The sequence below is a fragment of the Apteryx rowi genome, unplaced genomic scaffold, assembly GCF_003343035.1.
Source record: "Apteryx rowi isolate R43461 unplaced genomic scaffold, aptRow1 scaffold_453, whole genome shotgun sequence".
NCBI lineage: Eukaryota > Metazoa > Chordata > Aves > Apterygiformes > Apterygidae > Apteryx > Apteryx rowi.
In genome coordinates, this window is record NW_020450709.1 from 519,331 (window position 1) to 534,584 (window position 15,254).

The 15,254-nt window shown below is 43.3% G+C and overlaps 1 protein-coding gene across 1 annotated transcript; it reads right to left on the bottom strand.

Annotated features, from left to right (window-relative positions):
* Positions 1–1,491: 1,491 nt before the first annotated feature.
* On the bottom strand, positions 1,492–12,086 carry CLN5 (CLN5, intracellular trafficking protein). Its single transcript, XM_026077462.1, has 4 exons — positions 11,942–12,086; positions 8,843–9,008; positions 7,490–7,715; positions 1,492–3,352 (listed from the first exon to the last, which is right to left on the bottom strand). The coding sequence occupies exons 1-4, from the start codon at positions 12,049–12,051 to the stop codon at positions 2,841–2,843; spliced, it is 1,014 nt and encodes a 337-aa protein (XP_025933247.1). The 5' UTR covers positions 12,052–12,086; the 3' UTR covers positions 1,492–2,840.
* Between the last annotated feature and the right edge of the window lie 3,168 nt (positions 12,087–15,254).

The following is a 15,254-nucleotide window of genomic DNA, read 5'->3' on the forward strand; positions in this document are numbered from 1 at the left end:
ATACTCACCTCAAAAACCCAAAGTGAGGAACACAAACTTGCATATGTAAGTGGCTGCATGAAGGAATCAAATTATGTATTACTTTATTGCTGAATATACTGATGGATTTTGTGTTAGGCTGTTGCTTTAGAAGTGGCTGCTTCTTTCTGCTTCTGATCAGAAGCAGGAAAGAGGGATGCAGTAGCCCTGACAAATAACTGTTCAGTTACCTTTGTCTTTTTTGTTGCCAAAAATATATTGTTCTCTAACTTCTAGCTAAACCATGTTAGGTTGTACTGGTTTCTCTTCAGAGTGGTTCCTTGTAGCATCTGGAGTATTAGTGTTAAAGCAAAATATGCTAAATTAAGCAAATTGTACAGATTAAGTGAGACAAGCTGTTGCATTATACAGGTTCAAAAACCCAGGATGACATTAACTTGYACTGAGAGAGCCATGAAGTTACTTATATTCAAGCACAGCCATGAAAAGTGATATTATTTCTTTCATATAGACACCCATTTTTGATCAAGTTCTTTAATCATTATGAAGGTTTTACCTCTGTAATCACCTGTAAAGTATAGTGTAAAACTGTGTAAAGTCATTGTATAATCTCTCTAGATATTACTAGTCCATGAACACCCATCTTTTTGGCTGGGAGCTGAGCAATGCAGCTGTAACATGCTGGATTTAAAACCAGCTGCCACTGCATGTGTATTTCAGGATTTGGTATTTCCAGTTCTGTAGGGCTCTTCAATGCAGCCCAAAATACTTTGGCTGTTACGGGGAAGAAAAAATGACTTTGTTGCCTAGGCTTCCTAGGTCCCTCATGAAGAAACCCAAGCACTGTAAAGTGGGGGAACAGTGATGTCAGGCTGAGCAGAGAACCTCTTTTACCAATTCAGTAGGGTAGGCTGTGCATCACCCCACCACGGCATCCGAGTCATACTCTGAAAGGTCACTGTAGCCATTTCAACACTATAAGCTTTGTAGCAAATGCTAGAGAAGCGTCTCCTGGCCTGGTTCCATGAGTCTATTTCCCTTTTAGAGCTTGGGATGCTCTGGCTTTCAGGTCCTTCGAGGCTCTTACCTGGGAAAGCAGATGCTGGCTCTGCAGTCTTGAGAGGTTTCAAAATCATAAGAGTGTGCATCAACAAAAACTTCATCCACTGTAGACATGCTTGCAGTGCCCCTTCATCTTCCCTCATGCTGCTCAGAATTACTTTCTTGGTGTGTATTGTCCAAAGAAGCTAAAAGGTTGTTAAGCCTGGGAGCCTGACCTGGGCCTCAGTAAGCTCTTTCAAGTTGAGGTAGAAAATGAACTTCAAGTTTCATAGAACCATGGAACTAAATTAGCAGCTTTCTCCTGCTGAACAGAGGTGYGCTTATCACTCACTCCTCTCACACTAGCTCTGATGCTCACCTTGTTACATAATAATGTAAGCCAACAACTAATTAATTTCAGTGACTTTTTCTTAATCAAAGGTCTTTTTTTTGCCATTCTTATGATTTGAATCAAATTACTGTGTGCTTGCACTAGGTACAATAGCTGCAGGCTGTTAATTCAGCTCAAGCCAAATAAAACTGCAGATTTAGTGGCCTGCTTCTTGTGTAACTGCTTAAAAAAAAAAAAAGGGAAAAAAAACCCCACTGCAGTAGTGCTACTAGTTCTGCAAATGGTTAAAAAAAGTTACCACTGCATTTGGAAAAGATCCTGCTTCTGCAGCCATGTCTGTTGTGTACATGCCTTTCAGCAACCAAGGAAAAGAGAACACCTCCTTTCTGGAAAGCACTTGGGTTTAATAGCGAACTAGTTGCCAAACTATTCTAGGCATAGCCAAGAACAATACTTCAAGGACACCACAGCTGGCACAGCACTTTCACTGCTGGTATCACTGCCAGCAGTACTTGTAATCGCTTTTTACAGGCATATCTGTGACAAGCGCTGATTCTTACCTGTGACTTTCACATCCCACAAAAGTCATTATTTCTTTTGTATTAAAGGCTCCATGCTTTTGTAAGAARGAGAAAAGGAATATAAACATAACTTCTATGAATCTGACCTAATTTTAGCCTCAACTAGACTTCTTTTAAGAAGGGAAGACTGCTAGAACACTAGAGTGGTACATCAAAGTTGATCTATAATGGACTGTCTGCCTTCCATCCATGACAGAAAACCATCACACCAATTGAAGGAAGAGCTGTCTGTATTAAGTAAGTTTACAATGCAGATGAGGAAAGCAAAGTGGTGACAAGGTAACACTCATACCATCTTATAATAAATTCACTTGCCCCTCCCCACCCTGCCAAGCAGCTATGTTATGAATCAGAGAACAGTTCACAGTCCTACAAAACAAACCAAAGAAATACAGAGCTAAGGCACATGCTGAGGGAACTGAGCACAGCTAGGGACCCATGGCTGTTAGCTCCTACACGTGGACGGCGGAGTTGGTCAGACCAAAAGGTCCTTTGAGTCCTTGCATCCCATTGCTATCAGTAGCCATCTGTTCCCATAAAGCCATCTCTGTGGAGAGAGCCTGAGAGCAGGGCAGGTGGGCTGCCTCTCCTTCACCCTCCTGGCATGCTGCAGTTCAGTCGTGAGTTGTAGCCACATCAGATGACCCTCCGATGTCCAGTGACCGTGGTTACATGGAAGCTGGCCAAGTCAAAGATTTTCAAGCATTCAGGGACTTTTGGCAGCTGACAAGAAAAAAGTCATATTCTTTCACCTGGTCTAGCAAAGCCTTCCCAAAGCAACTTTTACAGCTAGCAGTGAAGTATACATTTTAATAACATCGCAGTAATTCTCCAAAATTTTGAAGCATATCCTGGTGAATGGGTAAGGTAGGTTCTCAAGTAAGTAATTATAAGCCAAAGGATGTTTTGTTTCCATTAGATAAAGGGACTTCTTCATAAATTATTTTGAGATAAGGTGATTTCATAGGTAAAAACCAGTATTCCAAGTTGTAAAAGAGGTAAAACTGATGATTCAAGATAACACGATCAATTATTTTTAAAAGATCCACGAAGAACTCCCCAACTGTCTGATGAGGTTTGAATGGATAGTAGAAGTCTCTTATAGCTGCAGCCAATGTCTTGTTTCCTAGAGGTCCAAAAATAGATGTTTCATTTCCCAAATAAATGGGTTCTCCACTGAATAAAATTATGTTGGTATAGTTTGTTTGTATCTTACTAAATACAGCTCCTAAGTCAGCCAGCTTCTGGTATGTTCTCAGTATAAATTTAGAGCATTCATAAGAGTCAAACCATATTACTGATTGTTTGTCAGGACTTGCTTGAACTGTCCAGGTCTCATAGTAAATGCCAGTCTCATTGTCATATTTTACCCATTTTGCCATTTCATTAAACATGGTTCCTGTAAGAGATGAAAATAAGCATTACAGAAACAAGTTAACAGAAATATACAGAAATACATGATTCAAAAATATCTTCCATCTTGAGATTCCCCTCCCTTTCCTGCAAAAATTTATTATCTACAACATCCTATCTATACAAAGACATAAGGCTTGGGTTGGAGGGAGAAGTGATACCCCACTGAATAAACTGTACTTATACATATAAGTTATTTCAATTGTATTTTCTTTTTCTGCCCTATTTCCTGCTACTATTCCAAAACATCCAAACTTCAGAGTACCACAGCACCTATTATTTTGTTTTAATATGTGTAGAAAAACAGAGTAGGTTATGTTACCTACAACTGGAGTTGACAAAGCACTCCCCAGTGCAACAGGTGTTTCAGTACTTCCTGAAATTTTATCCTTATTCAGCAATTTAGGTCAGAAGTTTTCATGCCTCTTCCCAAMAGAAACCTACTTAACCTTAGAGTGAGACACCCTTTCTTTTCAGCAGCTCCTCAGCTAGCAAAATTGAACTAAGCCAAAAGATACAGGCAGGACATGAAGGCAAGTATATTTAAAGACCCGGAGGGTTATTTTTATTTAGAATATGTTTGGAGTATTCTGGTTATGGGTCACTTCACAACTGAAATCAGGAAGACATCTCTAACTCAGCTCATCTCTCTGGTAGCTCCTTATGGGCAATGCATCTGCCTCCTCAAAGCAGAGCACTAGAGCTTCTTCTGTTTTCCCCATGCTCCTAGCAATGCATCCCAGCCTAGGCCTTCCCTTTCTCTATTTTCTCAGTTCCTGTTAAAGTTTACAACCACTTTGACTCAGACCTGTCTAGCACCTCATATCTGTAGCACAGCCAAGTTTTGTAGGTTCTTTTTGTGTGATGTTAGAAGACACGATCAGATGACAGCTTGTAATCATGTGTTCTAAGCCATGATCTCTCTTTTGTTGCAAGCACCTGTCCCCGCAGCAGAGACGTAGTTAACTGTGCTGAGAAGCTGCTGAGAGATGGTTAGAAAAGACTGCTGCAACCCGAGAGATGAGCAGCAGTTGCCTTGCAGTTCAGAAGATGGTAACTAGTGGTCCATGTCTGTCACTAATACCTCCCTGCATGCAACAGTCTCTCATACTAAGTCTGAATTTACTGCAATGTTGCATTTGTTGAGACCAGTAAAGAGCACCGCATGCCACACATTTCTCCCCAAAACAAGGTGAAGGTCAGATTCTCTCTTCATTAGAGAGTAAATGCATCTCATATTCATCCTAAGGTAAGGCATGCATGTAGGCAACTACCTCAGAGCAACTAAAGCTCACACATTCACCTTCTAGGTTACCCCATTGTAACTTCTTCACTTAAGAGCTTTCGGGCTTCACAGTAAACATAACAATCATTCTGTTTATTGACAGTTGTTGGATACTTGCTTTTTTAATTGCCCATGCCTTGGTTTAATAAACCAGCAAGTCATAAAAATCTGTATCAAGAACTGCACTTACTGTACACTATAGATGGGCTTGAAACTGCCCCTTATCTTCTCTAACTAACTCCTAGCAAATTAGCTTCCTGGTGTGTATTCTGCAATGTATGTCACTGAACAGAATTTGTCTCTCCTAACAAGACTGAGATGGACTTAATAAAAACCTCTGGTCTTAACAAACAATAAATTAAACAAAAAATATTGCAGTTTAATGCATTGTATCTCCATGACAATACTGTTCTTTATGTTTTCAGTATGTAAAAAAAACCAAGTCTTAAGATTCTTCCAAGTGATTGAGGACTGCAAAAAAAAGACAGTTGCCAAACTAGCAAATAAATAAAAAATAAATAATAAAAGAACCCAGTTCAAAGCCAGTGGTTCCTCATTTGGGAACAGTTTAGAGGGCCATGTACTATCTCCTGGAGTGACTTGTCACCTTACAAAAGCAAAGGAAGCAGACCTGATAAAAGCTTGTAAAATTATGACGAATACCAGGAAGTGAAATCTGTCTTGCCAGGCTTCAGAACACAAGTGCAAGAGGCTGCTTGCTGAAAACTGAAAGAAGCAAATTCATAAACAATGCATTGAAAAGTACATCCCTTAAAGGTGTTATTGGTGGTGGAGCTCATCTAACAGGCTGTAATCATATGTTCTAGTAAGATTCCCCCCCCCCMRRAAAAAAAACAAAAGAAAAAGAAAAAAAAAGGGATTTGGGAAAGGGTAACAAAACTATTCAATGTATTTATTATAAACCTGTCATTCTAGAAAACTTTTGGAAGCTATATTAAACCTTATTCTTCAGGGCTTAAGTCAGGCTCTTACTACTGTCTTTTTATGGGGAACAGTATGCCACAGCCTCCTCTTGCAAAATCTTTTTGCATGTTCCACTGAAGAACTCAGTGCTGGACACTGTCTGGGACCTGTACTGTACTGAAGGAGCAGAGACCTGCCATTGCACCCACACTTTGGCATTTATATGCTTTACAGTATGATTTCGAATTTGACTGAGATACAGGGTATAAAAGAGCTCAGATCACTGTATTCATAACTATCCAGATTACCTCCCCACCTCTACTCAAGCAGACCCCAGAGGTAAGGGAGACTTAAAAAACAAACAAACAAAAAACCCCAACCAAACAAACACTCTGCATGACTCCGTCAGAAGATGTCAAGCCAGTCAAAAACTCAGACTTGGGATATTCTTGCCTGATCTGCACAAAATGAATGTACCCTACAAGTARCATTAACTTGACTGATGGATCATAAAAGAAAGGGAAAATGCCCCAGTGTGCTCTCTGACACTGTTGGCAAACAGCTCCATTCGATCTTGCAAGGACAAAGATGGTCCAGCTGTTTCATATTTTAAAGCCCCCTCATATTAGACAGCATGCTTTTTGCCTGCTCTCTGAAGGAAGTGAGTCTAGCTGCTGATGCTGTCCATATGTGCTTGTGTCCACTCACCCTCTTCCACAGTAACTTTCAGATTCCTTGTCGAATTCAGTCAATTCAAAAGTCTCAGAGATGCCACCTTCCTAAAAGTTTCATGGAAACAGAGCGAGGAAGAGGAGAGGGACAGTAACAATGCCTCTACAAGGCACCAGCAGAGCCTCGTCTTTCTTAGGCATCAAATAATCCACGCACAGAGAAAGCATTACAAATTCCAAAGCTGCATGAAAATATTTAACATGGTATTCATACAAAAGCTGCCAACTTTATTAGGCATTAAAGACTTCAGTCATGAGATACAAACCCAGAGGAAAGTAGCTCCCTTTATTTCATTGCTTAAAGAACCACCTAGAATTTCTAACTGCACCAAACAGGTATGATCTAGAGACTCAGTCCAGCAAGACACTAGAAGTGAAAGGGGCCTAACATAAAACACCACATCTGTCAGCTGTAATCAGATGCTCCACTGAGCAGTGGACCACTTAATCACACTAAGTGAAGAGTAAATGATTTTGCTCACACAAAATGCAACAATCCTCAAAGAACTTTGCCTGTAATTTATTCACTGTATTTCTACAATTGGATTTATTAGAGAGAGCTTTTTATTTTAGGGTTTCAGTTTTCAGTATATACCAGGAAGCTATTCTGGCGATCATCCACATATTTAGAGATGTAAATCCTGGTTTTGTTCTATGACATATGACAGACCAACCTATTATTGGAGACATCTGCACAGTTTTATGACACAAAATGGGGAAGATGGAAATGAAAATAATTATTTTTGACATGTATTGACACTATTTCTAAATATGCCTTATTTATTTGCTCAGTAATGCACACATTTTTACCAGTTTTCTATCTCAGCTGTCATCTGCCACTTCACAGTAGAARGCTTTGTTTTGGTGAAGCATGTGAGAAGAGTCCATAATCGTTGTGTACAAGATGTTTTGCTATTTTTATACTCAAGAGACTCAAGTATTTTTATATAGCAACATCAAATGACGCTCATTTAACAACATCTCTTCAGTGTGGGCTGTTCAAAAGGCAGTGGCCTCATATCACTTTCTATATTAAGGAAAGTGCAGAGAGAATTTTTCTATTTCAAACTAGCAGCAGCGGTCCCTACRTTACAAACTAAGTGAAAAGATACTGCTTTACACAAAGGCAAGGCTCACTCTATATTTCATGATACTAGTGCCATCAGAATTGTCTGAAATCTACCTGTTATTGTGGTCACAAGAACCAAAGTTCCATTTTCCTTCCAGTGTGCATCATCTATTCCTTCATAAAAGCAGGCAGCTCCCTGGTTACACCAGAATGGTGCATCCATGCCAGGCCGGAGATGTGGGAATGTGCAGTTCCCAAGCTGGAAGAGTTCATACCACTCCATTGTGTAGTTTTTGCCAGTTAGAGAGCTCTTGAAGCCCACAGCATCGTGCATAATTTTCTGGAAAAGAAAAAAAAAAGAAAAGCTTTAACRTAAAGAAAAGTGATTCTGTAGAACTGACTTCAGCTTGAACTGTACAGAAAATGAGACACTAGGGAGCTGTTGCATAACAGAGGGAGAGGAGGGGAAGGGGTTCCTATAACATCTTCAGTAGCATTGATGCACAACATATTAGACAGTATCACGCATATGRAGTTGCATTGTCTCAGTCTATTCGTCCATTGTATATTCAGAGTTACTGTATTATAACATACATATATTATTCAGAGGCAGATACTCAGTGGAAGCTCACTGTCAAAACTCACACTTTTGAACCGTCACCACACAGGGATCCCAAAGAAATCAACAGAACTGAGTCACCAAAAACAGACCGTAGTAATAAAAGCCACAAAAGGAACCAGAGAAATATTTTTTTTTTAAAAGCTGCACAGCAAATATATAAATTCAACCTTAGTTTAACAAATAAGATATTTGAAGTTAATCCCATCTTTGACTCTCAGTGTTTGTTTTTTTAAAGCTTATTTATGCTACTATTAGACCTATAAAATCATGAAAGTTGAGATTCTTTCATATTTGCATGTCTGCACGAATGGACACATTGTTCAACACATATAATACCCAAGAAAGAACAGTAAAGGCAGACAACTCTGCATGATCCATCATTTTAATCAGTTTTCCATTCCTGACAGATATCCACGTGCATGCAAATATAACACAAATATGCCTTTAACAACAAAAAGCTAAACACACTAAGAAGACATTTCATCAGACATAAGGGGCCAAACTCATGTATCTTCTAGGTGCAGTGTTAGTGCGGAATAAAATCCCAAAATATAATGGTGTTGTGTTTATACAAAACACTTCCAATATTCAGCTCTGTGGGCGAACATATTCAAACCCATGAACAGTACTGGTCATGCTCTTTTCTTTGGCTGAGATAGTTCTGTAAYTTTTGTTTGAAACTTACTGCTTTTCAGGCATCTTTCCTACAGTTAGCCTAGGCTGTGTGCACCAACAGTCTTCCATACAGGCATATCGCAACCTTACAGCTCCTATTCTTGACACCTGTTGTTGATGTCAGCTGAATTTGCCACTGTAATTTTGTTAAACAAAAAATATCACCTTACCAAATGTCCAAGTAGGTCACCATATTTGAATTCCCACACTGGAGCCTGTAATCGATACACTTCAATGACATCCTCTTCTTTCATAAGTGGAATGGCAGAGCCAGTGGGACAGAAAGTATAACGAGCTTGGCAGTAAGGATCAGTTTTTGGACGGTAATCAAAGCGCCTGTGTTGAGAAAGAGAAGCATGCAGAACAGTAAGCACAGCTTCATGGCTACAGTAACTGTCCTGTGACTTCCTAAGAGCCTGAGTCAAGTAGCTCCGTTGGTGCAGCATCTTCCAAAGACAAATTCTGCAATCCAGACTCTGCAAAACTTGGAATACACAAGTTTGTAAGATTGCTGAGGTGCAAGTTTGCAGAAATGGGACTTAAGGCTACACAGTGTGAATGCAAATCACGTTGTACATGGTGCTGATGTCTAAGAAGTGGAAATGATGTGGACTGSAAAGGGTGACTTGTATTCACAAAATCACAGACACATAGATGTTGATTAAAGAATGGTTGAGATCTGCCTCAAACATGTTTCCCTAACAGTTTGTCTATACAGGGATTAACCAGTTTGCTTTGGGAATCTATACTGAAGTAATAGCTCCCTAGGTGGAGTCACTTTTACTCCAGAATACTGAGAGTATCAGAGAGAAATATGCTATTCCTCTACCTAATTTAAATAAAGAGGCCTAAAAACTTAAATTCACTCACTTTTTCCATTCATCATTCCTATTATACCTCAGGTACAAAAACTGAAGACTAAATCTGCCTATGAATCACACTAAGTGCAAACAGCAAAAAAACTTTCTGGCAAGTCTTCCTTTCCCAATGTCCTTCAAATTCTACCCTAACTCCTAAGAGTGTGAGATATATTTCACTTAAAGTAAGATGCCTATATTCCTGTCTGGAGTTACCAAGGCAGATTCGTGTACGCAGGCTGTTCAGAACACACCCTGTGAGTCCAACACATCCAGCAAGTTGTTGCCCATTGCTATTGAATGGCACAAATACCCTAGGTCTGAGATGACTCAAGCACACTGGACTTACTGAGCCATACTCAAGCCACTAGCCCTGCCTACACACAGTTGTTTTTGCCTCTGGATTTTTYCAAGCTTGCTGCTGTAGTTCTGAATGCCTACTTTTATTTTGTCCAGGCTGAAAAAAAAAAAAAAAGAGTCTGGCTGGAAAGAGAACACATGGCCAAAAAGCAGAGATTTATATCTGCCATACTCTTAAGTCCTSTTTCCAAATTACACAGCTTAAATTTTCATTTTCTCCTCCCACTGTACCTCACATATGACAATAAGATAGCAAGCATGTTACTTAATTAGAAGCATAAAAATTCCACATTTCTGACAGTCAGGCTCACACTGACTTGCATTCTGATTTTGACTATCCTGAGACCAGGCCTTGCAACTGTAGAACTCACTGGAAAACCTGAAAGACTCATGGCTGCAAGACAAACTCCTTAGGCATCACCTGATTGCCACTGCTAGCAATTACACAAGCTTTCAAAACCTCAGACATTCATTAGATAGATAGCAGTTAAATTAGATAACACCTCCTTTTACAAATAACAAGCCCACACAGAACACACATACAAGTGTGTTCCTCCTGAACAGGCCAGTTTCCCTAGCATATTCAAAGTCAYATCTACTCACTTCAGTGCAATGCAATAATGTAATACATACTCTTCCACTTTCCCCAACAGTACCATTGCCTTCTTTTGGAGCTAAAACAGCTATGGAGCAGCTGGCAGGATTTTATTCCATTTCATTTATCATCAACAGGAGTATGAAGTGAACTTCAATTAAAAAAAATCTTAACCTCATTTCCTCATCATAGCTTCTTACTATAGTAGATATTAAATGAGCACCTTCAAAGCTAGGGCACTCATCATTGGGGGCAACAATCCATTTGCTGGAAGAAAAAATACAGCTATCAGGTCAAGTACATGCTACCTGTTCTCTTACTTGAGAGCTGAACATACCAAATACAGTACCAATGACAAGCCAGATACTCCTATTATTAAAAAAGTGAAGTTATTAATAGTCTTTTTAGACTAAACGCTAAAACTTAAAAATTGGAAAGCCTGATGGGTCTTTCAGCTCTTCTGCCAGCACCTCATTCTGTACAAAACATAAATATGAGAATGGCGCCTACCAAATGAGAGCAGGAATGAACAGAAACAGATAGAATGTTTTTCAGTAATTTCTCAAATTAGTTTCACTAACCACCAAAACTAATACTTTCTTGGAATAGCACAAGGAGCATGGACAGTCCTTGTAAAGGTACAAGGAATAGGGGCACTGAGGTACTAATTTCAGAGCACTTAGATGACATTGTTAGAGGATCAAGAGAAACACAAAAAAAATCACTTAGCCAGATAAATTCTGACCAAAAGACCTTGGAGGACCAAACCAGATTTCCAGGCCAGCACTTTACACTCACAGCACCTTCCTTCATCACGGATTTGAAGGAGCAGAGTCGAAAAGAGCAGCTTAACTGCATGACACCTCATGAGAGGTTCCTGCAGCATGAACCTAAGCAAACCAACATTTTCCCGGAGTCAGGCTCCCTGCAGGGGCCTGTTTTGGCTGGCCGGCTGAACGGAAGGGCGGAGAGCCACGGGAGCTTTTTTGTAGAGGGTAGAAACTGCGCTCCCGAGCTTGGGGTGGGGGGGGGAGGAAGAGGGGCTGCACATCTCCGCCCGTAAGGCCGAGGGGGGGGGAGGAAGAGGGGCTGCACATCTCCGCCCGTAAGGCCGAGCCCCCACCGGGGTTAAAGGGGCATTTACTGCGTCAACAGCTCAGGCTCTGCCGCCGCCAAGCCGCGCCGACCGGCACGCGCGCGCGTGGCCGTTGGCCCGCCCCGCCCCGCCTCGCGCCCGGCCGTTGGCCCGCCCCGACCCGCGCGCTCGCGGCGAGTTGGGGGAGGGGGCGTCCCGCTGCCCGCCGCCATGGCCAGCGCGGCGCGCACGGGAGGTGACCGGCCGCGCCGGGAAAGCGCACAAGGGGGCCGGGAGGCCGCGAGTGAGGCGCGGGGGCCTGCCTTCCCCCTCCCCCCCTCCCCCCGGCAGCGGCGGCTGCCTCCCTCCGCGGGCCGCTCACCTGTAAGGCACCGGCCAGCGCCGCTGAGCGGAGCGGAGCCCCCCCGAGAAGCGCGGCGCCCAGGCCAAAAGCAGCAGCAGCAGCCGCTGGCAGAGGCGAGCGGCGCCCATGGCGGCGCGGTCCCGCGGCCGTCTGCCGCCACGGCCGCTCCTCGCGGCCTGCGGGGCTCCGTCCCGAGTGCCGGTGCTGCCGCCGGCCGTGGGAGGCGGGAGCGGGCCTGAGGGAAGCTGCGCGGGGAGCCCCGGCTGGGCGGGAGGCGGCCGGCCCTGCCCCCGCCCACGGCGGCCGGAGAGGCCTCGCCGGCCCGGCCGAGGTTACGGTGAACGGGCGAGGGCGCCTGCGGAGGGCCGAGGCCGGAGGTGATGAGGAGTCACAGCAGCCCCCTTGTGTAAAGGAGGAAAACATCATCCTACGTACAGTGTGGAAAAGGAAATACATAAAGTCCACAGTGGTAGCCTTTTTTTCCCTCATGCTTTGGAAAAACATAAACATGTTGAATCACTCCCTAAGTTAGATTTTGTGCTGGGTGCAAATATAACAGTGCTAGCCACAGCCAGCTTGCATGTTTTTGAATGCTTTTCTTGCTGAGGGAAGGTGTGCAGCACTGCGCCCTGACACCCTAACTGCAAACTTAACGCTGATGCTGCCACATAGCAGAGCAGTGAGTCATCTCCACGTTCCAAATACATGTTTATTTGAACACACATACCAACTTTCATCATTTATATGAGCTCTAAGGGTGTTGGGAGCAGCAGGAGTAGCTGCTTTACAAAGGACAATGAGCCAGGAGCCGAGATGACCACAGTGCAGGCAGGTACAGTGACCATGGCACACTCCTGAACGAGGCCAGGTTTGTGGTGGTGACAGGATTCAGCAATAGCCACAGACAAAGCAAGATGAAGTCAAGTCCTGGGTCTAACCAGGAGACGGGACTAGAGATGAGGCTACCTACAACATAGGTTCAGGGTCTGTGCAGGAAAAGTGGCCCATAAGTCACGACAGCAGGAGACAAGACTGGACACACGTACAGCATAGCTCATACCAGGTCTGAGTGCCCAGGCCTAAGTTTACATGGAGCTCATGGGACCATGTCCAGAGGGTGCGTGGGTAGGGGCCCCAGCCAAAGCTGGCCAGAGTAACTAGGTGCATTCAGAGCCCTGAGAGCAACTTCTCCTCTTGTAAAGGTATGTCTTCCCACCCTGCAAGATCTGGCTTCATAAGGTCACCCCTTGTAAAGTGCTCCTGGTGCTGTTGGTTGTCATGGGCCCAGGCCAGACAGGAGTCATCATGGTGCTGTTTCAAGGTGATGCAAAGCCTGGGCAGGGACATGGCATGGCAGATCTGGAGCTGGGATGGGGACATCCCATCCCAATCAGGTCCAAGGTCCATCCAGGACACAGGGTCAGAAACAAGACTGGAGAMAAGGCTACCTACAATTTAGGTCCAGGGTCCATCCAGGAAGACTAGTCAGTAAGTCAGGCCAGGAAGAAACAGGGAATTCCAGCTCTGAAGACGCTAACTCTAATTGGCCCCACCACACAGGAGAGTTTGTGAGTCTACTCATATCTCCAAATGTGCATTGAATTTAAGCCCCTTCCAGACAGCAGTCCTTTCTTAGCTCCCAGGAGTGAGGAGGACTCTGGTGGGATTCCAGCTCTGAAAACACTCAGTTCCCCTGTCCCCAGCCCTAACCACCTCTATCCCTCTCTTGCAGCTGAGCCCAGAAGTCCCATACTAGAAAGCAAGGTGTGTTGAACTACAGATCTGTTCTCACCAAGGACATTTGGGATCTCTCAGGGGGTTGCAATAGCTCCAGTGGAATTTCCCTGGGGTCCTGCTCAGCCTGGAGGATCAGATGAGGGCCTGGTGTAATACAGAGCTCTAACTTCGTGTGCATTTTGAGCTGGGAGGGATCTCCTAGGGTWTGGTTGTGGAGAGGATTAGGGTTAGGTGGTCAGGGAACTGAAGGCTTTCAGAGCTGGAGTTGCACTGCAGTCCTGCTCAACCCTGGGATGTAGGATGTGGGCTGCGGTGGAGACAGAGCTGTAGCTTTACATTCATCTGGAGCACAGCATTGCCCAGCAGATGGCAATCCGGCCTTATGCAGGCATTTTCCCTACCTTGTTCCTCTCCTGTTTAAGAATCTCCCTATCCACTGTTATGCACGAACCCCCAGTCTCTCAGTATATATAGCAGAATGCATTTTGTTACAGAAGGAGGCTCTTCTTTTGTATGCCATTTTTGCTCTTCCCGCCCCATGCAGGGTTGTGTCCCCTGCATAACTCTCATACCCTGAATTTTTGGCAAACGCTCTCATCTTCTGCAAGATCCAGCTTATCAGCCCTCTGATGCAGTAAAAGTGTAGGCTTTTATTAGGCCCAAATTTCATCTTTTTGTAAGAAGGAAGGGAAGAAGTTAATGAAAAATGAAGGACTGAGAATGCGGATCTTGCTAAAATTAAAATCTCTGGTTTCTGGTGTAGCATTTGTGTGCTCAGTCATAAGTAGGAGGCTAGGGATGAATGTTTACCTTGGCCCAAAGAAGCCCTTCTGTTCCCTAAGGCAGGGCCCAAATGACTCAGCTGGGAGTGGGTGAAGAAAGGACTGGGGGGAGAATTTCACTCTGTTTTTCCTGTACATGGATGGTCTTACTAATTAGGGTATCACCAAAACAAACAGCATCAGGGTCCTGCGATAGAGTTGGCCTCTACCTGAATTCCATGTTTTCTGGCTTTCAAAGCATGATATTCAGTATATTCTTATAGTCATGTCTGTGTAAAACAAAAAAAGCTTCATACTGAAACCACTGATGCTTTGCTAGCTTTTACTGGAAGCACAGCAACTTTCAGACAATCTAAGGAAATACAGATTTTGTAATAGCAGTTACAAAATCTGGGTAAAAAATTATCAGACAGAAGCACTTTCTCTGCTTTAGTCATGTTACTGCTCCACTATGATAAATGGGTCAGAAGGGAAATGAAACCAAAATTACAGCTGAGCATGTTTTTTTTAAAAATAAAGGAACATCTAATTTTACTATACTTCCCACTGACATTTAAATCTCACCAGTCCCTGTATTTCATAAGGCAGAAAAGATAAAAGTGAAACTAAATGACTTAGTGAAAAACACCTAACAGGAATTACGTCCACACCGCAAAAGTTGTTTTCCTCGTCTTCCCAATCTGATTCCTCTGTTTGGGTTTGGGCCTGGTCAGGCTCACRAGACACTGATGGCGCATGAATCATGCAAGTTTTCTGCGAGCGTGGGGGCCTCCGCGCACCCCGACGCGAGGTGGTGCAACGGGGTGCTGTGC